General features: G+C 41.3%; 1 protein-coding gene across 1 annotated transcript in view; it reads left to right on the forward strand.

Moving 5' to 3' along the window:
• The window catches only part of parp4 (poly (ADP-ribose) polymerase family, member 4), a gene marked incomplete at its 5' end in the record, with an annotated part of 48,773 nt that overhangs the window by 23,661 nt on the left and 16,997 nt on the right, over positions 1-8,115 (forward strand). The window contains 6 exons of the mRNA XM_019860050.1: positions 1,954-2,024; positions 2,531-2,718; positions 3,630-3,729; positions 3,830-4,000; positions 6,136-6,216; positions 6,305-6,385. Of these exons, the coding sequence (XP_019715609.1) occupies positions 1,954-2,024; positions 2,531-2,718; positions 3,630-3,729; positions 3,830-4,000; positions 6,136-6,216; positions 6,305-6,385 (692 nt within the window). The remainder of the gene's footprint in view (positions 1-1,953; positions 2,025-2,530; positions 2,719-3,629; positions 3,730-3,829; positions 4,001-6,135; positions 6,217-6,304; positions 6,386-8,115) is intronic.

The raw sequence follows: 8,115 nt of genomic DNA on the forward strand, positions 1-8,115 counted from the left end.
GCTTCTCTGTGTTCGTCTGACAGCGACGGTGCTGCTGAGGCACCTCGAGAATTCAGCGGTGCAGTGGTAGCGACCTAGCGAACACACTGAAAATTAAACGTCTCCAGTGTTGTCATCTAACCAGTGTAGTCATCCGAAATGATGTCTACACAAAACCGTAGAGAGACTTCCGAGCTAGAAGGACCTACGGAATCAACATAGCCTGACTGCTGTGTTCAAAGCAAACTTGAGAAAAACAAAGTATGCAACCATGGCTTAAATCCACTATAGGCGAGTACTATATATAGTACTGTATATAGAGTACTAGTTTACCTTAGATGTGCACTTTATAATGTTATATTGCTCTGTTTTGATTCCATAAAAAGAGCTGTTGAAGCAGCTGTTGTGTGACAAAATATTTTTTTCACTGTTGTTGATGGACAGTAATATTATGTGAGAGATAATGTGTGAATAACTGCCCGAAGTGAAAAATGTTCATGTAAAATTGAAAATCGAAATTATTTCAGTAAATATTTGCATTTTGCACATAGAAAACTGATTCATGATTCCATGTTGATGAGTGCATTAAAATGGGGAAAAATAGGACAAAAAATGTTAAAGGAAATTCAGAAACGACAAAAAATGCGTGAGTAATCACGATTAATTTTTAGTGAATTTGAGTTAATATGACAGTTGCATTTTTAATTAGATTAAATATTTTAATCGTTTGACAGCTCTATAATATATTTTTAGCTTGTGAGAGCTCACATATATATATATATATATATATATATTGCCAACAGACCTCATTGCTGAACCCTGTTAGCTTTGCTGGCTAAGGTTTCTAAGGTTTCTAGCGCTGACTCGTTAAAAGTCTCATGTCAGGAGCATAATGAATTTTTGATCGACAACATAACAACAGAGCACCATGGTGACATAGCATGTCTTCCCCACAGTTCCGATGTCCTGGTATTGAATCTTGGTTCTGAGCATCCAATTCGAAAAGCATGCATGATGGGTTGAATAAAGACTTGACCCAAACCGTAGTTGGAATATTAGTATCAATGGCCCTTTTTCCATACATTATGTGACTTGGAGCTTGTGACCAGTCCAGGGTGTACCTCTTGCCCAAAGTTAGCTTGCTGTGATAGGCTCTAGCTCACCAAGACTCTTATAAGGACAAGGCATATTGAAAATGGTTGCATGGACATGGCAACAGCATGTCATTATGTAACAGATACAGTAAAACTGGGTAAATGTTGTATTTTGGAGCAGACAAACTTTGCCTGTTCATTTTCGTCGTCAATTGACTATGCAGAGAGCCACATGACTTTATCAATAGGGAAGAGCGAAAATATACCTAAAACTTAAAACAAAATGCATACAATATTGTGGGATTGAAACTTAGCAAATGTCAAACCTTTGTCAAAAGCTCTTCTGTGATTGCCAAAAGACCGAGATTGATAAAAATAAATACAATTCAAAATTGGACTGCAATTTTTATGAACCATACAAGTCGTATCTTTTGATGATGGACGACAAACATTGATGGTCTGCACAATATGTAATTCATTCTTCTATTTATTATTGTCGACTCAGTCCTGAACAGCTCTAACTTGATTGATTTTCTGCTTAATAGCACCGTAATAAACTCTCAAAATCATGCCATATTAAATGCATAAATCACAATGAGACACAATAACAAACCTCAAATTAGGAGAACAAGGGTCTCCATTCTTCTGTTTGTGGCTGATGGTAAGAAAGCTCATTTTGTCTGAAAGGAAACTGAGGAGAGCAGGAAAACTGGTGGCTACAGCAAAGTGAAGACTCTGCAGTATGTGTACTGTTAAGCATGTGTGTACTGTAATTTTTGTCATTTTTAGCCACGTATGCTCAACTGCTGTAAGAACATGGCAATGACTTATATAATTTTTTTTTATGTTTTATTCGATTGCATTTTTGTTGTATTGTCAGATTACACACAAGCGTTCCTGACAGCACAGCCTCTTCAAAAAGCTCGACAAGCTGCTGAGAACTTCATACAGGTCAGTCCTGACGACGTATGATTACCAGACTTTCATGTTACTAGGACCAAAGGGTTACACTTAAAAAGTACAGTCAAACCTCGGTTTTCGAACATCTCGGTTCTCGACCAATTCGGTTTTCGACCAAAAATTTGGATTTTTTTTATGCCTCGGATGACGAACAAACTGAGCGCACTTGAATGCACCATTTGACTCCTCTCGCCTTCCTTACACGAGGAAGTGATGCTTCCTCGGGTAGACGAGGAAGTGACGCTTCCTCGTGTCGCTTTCCATTGTGAGCAGACGTGTTCAGTAAACATTTTTATTTTAAAAAGAGCGTGGTTTCGTTTTTTGGTCAAACAGCCTTCTGGAACAGATTATGGACGAAAACCGAGGTTTGATTATACACTTGTACACTGTACATTAGGACTCCTTAATGCCTCTCATGAAGCAAAGTAAATTAACAAGCCATAAAAAGTGAAAAATGTACAGTACTGTGTGCTCTCTCTTGCTCTCTTTCCTATCAGTCCATCTCACCAGTGGGGGGCAGCACCGAGCTTTGGCGGCCTCTCCAAGCTCTTGCACTTCTGCCTCCGTCCAATGGCATTCGCAATCTTTTTCTGCTGTCCGACGGCCACGTCCAGAACAACAGTGTCACTTTGCAGCTGCTCAGGGACAATGTTGAACACAGCCGCCTCTTCACTTGTGGCATCAGGTCAGACAAATGTCAAGGGGGTCACAGGTTATATTAAAACCACAGGATTTCTTTACAACTGGTTTATTGCTAAAATACAGGGAGCACTTTGGATGAGGGCTGCACAGTTTCTCACTTTTGTTTGTTTGTTTTTTATCGAATTCACGATTCTAGACAATGCAATCTCGTGATTGTCAGCTTTTTTACTTTTTGCAGTGCCCCTGACTGACCCACTTGTATGGGGCGGCATGATTCAGTAGTCGAGTGGCAACCTCCCAACCTGAAGGTTCATTCCTCAACACTTGTGACAGTGTCAAAATGTCTTTGAGCAAGACACTGAACCATAATTTACGACCAGTGGACCAGGCAGCGCTTTAGATGGCAGCAGCCTCCCATTGGTGTAGGAATGTGTGCGTGAATGAGTGAAAGTAAGGCTTTATAAAGTGCTTTGGGCACCACGTGGTGTAGATAAAGCTCTATATAAGTGCACCCCATTTACAATATCAATTCTTATATTAACTACTTTAAACAGCATCTCCTTCCTCTCCTGCCAAGCGAACCAGTTAGAAGTGGCGTGCTACTCGTGGCAGGTCATACAAACAAATCAGCTCTGAGCTGCTGCTCGTGAACTGGGGGGAATTCTTGACACCGCTCCGTGGCATATTTATGGGCGCAAGCTTTCTCGCTACTGCAGATCCTCTCCGTTAAGTAGCTACTTCTCGCCTCCGTGGCGGGAGATTGAAAGGCAGGGTACATGCTGAACTGGTGGCCACTCACTCACATAGCATAGCAAACCTTTCGTCAATAATAATTGAATATGAAAGAAAAAAGAAAGTTCAACAACACATTGAAAACTGCTGTTGAATCAAGACTAAAGAGATTATATTTCTGGGTTGTCTTTTTTAATGGGTTATCAATTGTTTGTTTGTTAGCTGTACAGCCAATCGGCACATGCTGAGAGCCCTTGCCCAGGCAGGGGACGGAGCATATGAATTTTTTGATGTTAAACACAAGCACAAGTGGGCAGAGAAGGTGAGGAAATAAAAGTGACACTCACATTCATATTTTTGGGTGATTTGCGTGAAACATTCAGGCGCAAACTAACCTAGGACGGGTCCTGTCTCTGTCATAGGTGGAGTGTCAGTTGAGGCGCATGGCATCTCCCGGCTGCAGTTCTGTGTCAGTGAAGTGGCAACAGTTTAACCCATCAGCTCCCACTCCTGTGCAAGCCCCCAAGCAACTCCATGCGCTCTTCAACGATTGCCACACGCTTGTCTATGGCTTCGTACCACACTGCACACAGGCATGACATTGTTCACTTATTAAATTAATTGAATCTTCATAATTAGCCAACTATGTTAAAACAGACAATTTATCTCAAGTAGTTGGAGCCACACTACTATTACAGCAGACAGGCCACTTTAACTTACCGTATTTTCCGCACTACAAGGTGCTCTGGAGTCTAAGGCGCAACTTCAATGAATGGCCTATTTTAAAATTGTTTTCATATATAGTGTGCACTGCATTATAAGGCATATAAATTAGAAGCTACAGTAGTGACTGCGGTTGCATTATGGATCCACTAGATGGAGCGACACTAAAGGGAAGGGAATAATACAGTGCAATACAGCTTTATTTATTTAGATCTTTCACAACCGCTGCAGCTGTAACAAAGCGCTTTACAGAACATTTAAAATCCTACATCCAAGAAATTAGAACATTGATCCTCATGTTGCTCCCTCATTTAGCATAAAGCATGACATGAAGTCCATAAATATACTGAGTTTATTCCTGAGCATAAATACAAATGGCATTACAAAATAATAAATGAATGAAAGAGGTTATGAAGACAATTGGTTCAACAAAAAAGGCACACAAACCTCGTGAGCTCACATCCAAAAGGGGCTAAATATCCTTAGAAATCTTACTTGTCTCCTTCTTCCTTCATTTAGTCAGTAGTTAACTCTGCTTTTGGTGTAATCTTTGTTTCATAATGGCTATGCAGAGCAAGTAGTTGTCTTGTCTGAGTGTGTGTTGGCGGCTGCACATGTCAATTAGTGTCGGACAGAACCCTTTTCGGATACAATTGGTTCCTGCTAATAATCACCACTAGGTGGCATAGGAACACTAACAGGGAAACAACTCTATGGGGAATATATAAAGAGACTGTAGTGTCATGTAGTGTAACACCATATATAAGGCATATCGGATTATAAGGCGCACTATCAGCTTTTGAGAAAATTGAATGCTTTTAGGTGCGCTATATAGTGCGGAAAATGCGGCAATATAAAGTAAGCCTTTTTGTAGTCCCTGACCTGTTATGATCTTTTCCGAGATCACACGAGAAGGGCATTCTCAGGGTAGTAGTATGGCCGTAAGCCATACTGCACATCGCAATGTACCATCAACCAACCCATTGATTGTGTATGTGAGGTTGTTGGCACATGAGGTGGCCCCAAATAGTAGAATGCATTTTTGATAGGTCAGCACGTGTATACCAGGATTTGTCTCCATGCCAGTGATACACAGACAGCCTCTTACTTAGTCATTGAGTTCACTGCTGCAAGGGCATTATTTTTTTGTTTTTTACTGACACAGCCAGCCATAAAAGCCAATATGATACAAAAATGGAGCGTTTGCTGCTAAAAGAAAAATGTAGAGTGTACATCCCTAGACTTTATAAGTTGTAGATGACGGAGCAACAGGTCTGTAGTCATTGCAGGTTTCTTGAGATTTCAGTAATGGTCGAGGATTTGACGCACAATGTGACTTCACACATTTCCAGGAGTAGAAGGAGAAGATCTGAGTGAAGTCTAGAGCCAGCTGATCCATACAGACTTTTAGCCAGGAGGTAGAGACACCAATCGGGCCAGGAGTTTTCTTTATCTTTTGTCCCTTGAAAAGCTGACTCACTTCCCTTATCGCATTATCGCATTGTTACTTGTACACAACAAATTGATGCATTACTGGTTTTTAAATCAGTCAACTATAATGGTTTGATCTATTATTGTTCAAGTGAGTGCAAACAGGGTGACAAAACCTTTGCAAAATCTCAATGTTATTTATCACAAATGACAATTTGACATTTCGGCACAGATTTTAGCAAGGATCGTGGAAGTTGACGCACATGATTTGCACTCGCGATCTGGCCCACGGGCCTTGATTTTGACACCTCTAAATTAACCACTGATAAAACTGAAAACAAGAAACAGTCAATAGTTTAAGAGTTGATCAAGTATAAAAACAATTATCATTTCCTCTAGTTGAGGCTGCTCCTTTTTTAGGACTAAGTGTCCCAAGTAGGCTCAAACAATTCAAAGAAAAATACATTTAAATGTCATTAACTATCAAATGTCAAAAAAAAAACAGTTGACCACTGTCAGTACAACATTTGATTGCTGAGATTACTGATCTGAGTTTGCTGTTTGTCTATTGCAGGCTACCCTGCTTGGAAACCTGAGCGGCCAGGAACTAAATACCATGGTGTCCACGAGTGAACTGCAGAAGACGAGGGGCACGGTATAAGGATGCAACACTGCCAAGTGACGTGTTATTTTCATGATGAATGATGTGGTTGGTCATAGTGCTGTAATGTGTATGCGTGCAGTTTCTTCACAAGCTGACAGCGAGAGCTATCATTAGAGACTACGAAGACGGAAGCTTTGATTCCAACGAAGCTGAACATGAGGTGCCTGACAAATGTACAGACTCAAATTCCAATGAAATTAGGATGTTTAACGACAACAACCTTATTTTTGCAAATATTCTCTCATTTTGAATTTCATGCCTTCAACACATTCCAAAAAAATCTGTGACAGCGGCATGTATACCACTGTGTTACATCACCTTTTCCTCAACACTCAATAAGCTTTTGGGAACCAAGGACACTCGTTTTTGATGCTTTGCAGTTGGAATTCTTTACCATTCTTGCTTGACATACAGCTTTGGTTGTTCAACATTGCAAGGTCTCAGTTGCTATATTTTGTGCTTCATAATTTGTGACACGTTTTCAGTGGGAGACAGATCTGGATTGATGTTGTGACACATGCAAAATGCAGGTTGGCATTGTTTCTCTGAAATAAGCAGGGATGCTTTATCTCCTCCCTCTGGCAGCTCTCAATTTCGGCCAGAGCTCTTTCCACTTCTGTTGCACAGATTCAGAGAAATCTTGATGAATGCAAATCTTAGCACCCAAAGGAGCTTGGGAATTTTTCTCGGTCTTCCACCCTTCTGGTCCTGACCAATTCTCTGAACACGCTCACTGTTCATATTTCTGCCACGTAGGCCCATGTATTTTGAAAACATTTGATGCACTTTTTTTCACTCCAGTTCTCCTCTTTCTCATCGGCAATTCCGTTGATTGAAATATTTTTCTCCTGCTCTTGTTCTCAATGTAATCCAGTTTGGTGAACATTCTAGCCATCTCCTGCTTGGAAGTCATGATGGAAATTTGCATCTCGATCTCAGAGCATCCCATCTTATTTTTTAAGTCAATTCTGTGCTCATTTTCAGCTCATGTACACCTCTTGTTAGCTCTGTCCATGATCAGCTGAATGAAAAGTTTAACGTTGTCCCGCAATTGCATCTCCTTGTAGAACTCTGTGCTGCTCCATTAACTGTAAGGGAACACTCATTGAGACCGCGGCATCATCCTCATAAGGAGTTGTTTGACTTTTTTAGAAGGCATGTGTCAGGTCAGTCAGGCAGTCAGACCCTTAAGACAAACTTTAAATCACAAGAGAGACTAGGATGCTAGCAGAGTTGTTTTTTCTCGTCAGGAGAACTTGAACATGAGTCTCAAAACAGCTCTGAAAACCTTTCACTCCTCTCTCCACTTTATTGTCTTAGGGAGTGACCTAACACACAAACATCCAAAGGGGTGGGGAAACACACACAATGTATTCCGAGGTAATTGGAGGGGTCATACTGACGGTTGGCGGTTTGTGATAGCAGCTGTGGACCCGTCACGGGCGTGCCATCCTTTATATACAATTACCGTATTTTCACGATTATAGGGTGCCATTAAAAGTCTTAAATTTTCTCCAAAATGGACAGGAAGCCTTATAATGCGGAGCGTCTAGTGTATGCGCCGAGTACCAAAGCCTGACTGAGAGCATTTCTGGCCGACACGCTCTTTATAAGAGAAAAGGCGGACGTGAGTGACGACAGGCATGTGGAAGTCTGCCAATGAGTGACGGGTGGGCGTGTAAGAGGACGCTAAAGGCACGTCCCTAGCAGGTACCAGTCGCCAATGAGTGAAGGGTGGGCGTGTAAGAGGACACTAAAGGCACGCCCTAGCAGGTACCAGTCGCCAATGAGTGAAGGGTAGGCGTGTAAGAGGACGCTAAAGGCACGCCCCTAGCAGGTACCAGTCGCGTGAGTACATTGTAAAATGGCTAAATAAAGTACAAACGAACC

This window comes from Hippocampus comes, unplaced genomic scaffold (genome assembly GCF_001891065.2).
Source record: "Hippocampus comes isolate QL1 unplaced genomic scaffold, H_comes_QL1_v1.1 scaffold34, whole genome shotgun sequence".
Lineage (NCBI taxonomy): Eukaryota > Metazoa > Chordata > Actinopteri > Syngnathiformes > Syngnathidae > Hippocampus > Hippocampus comes.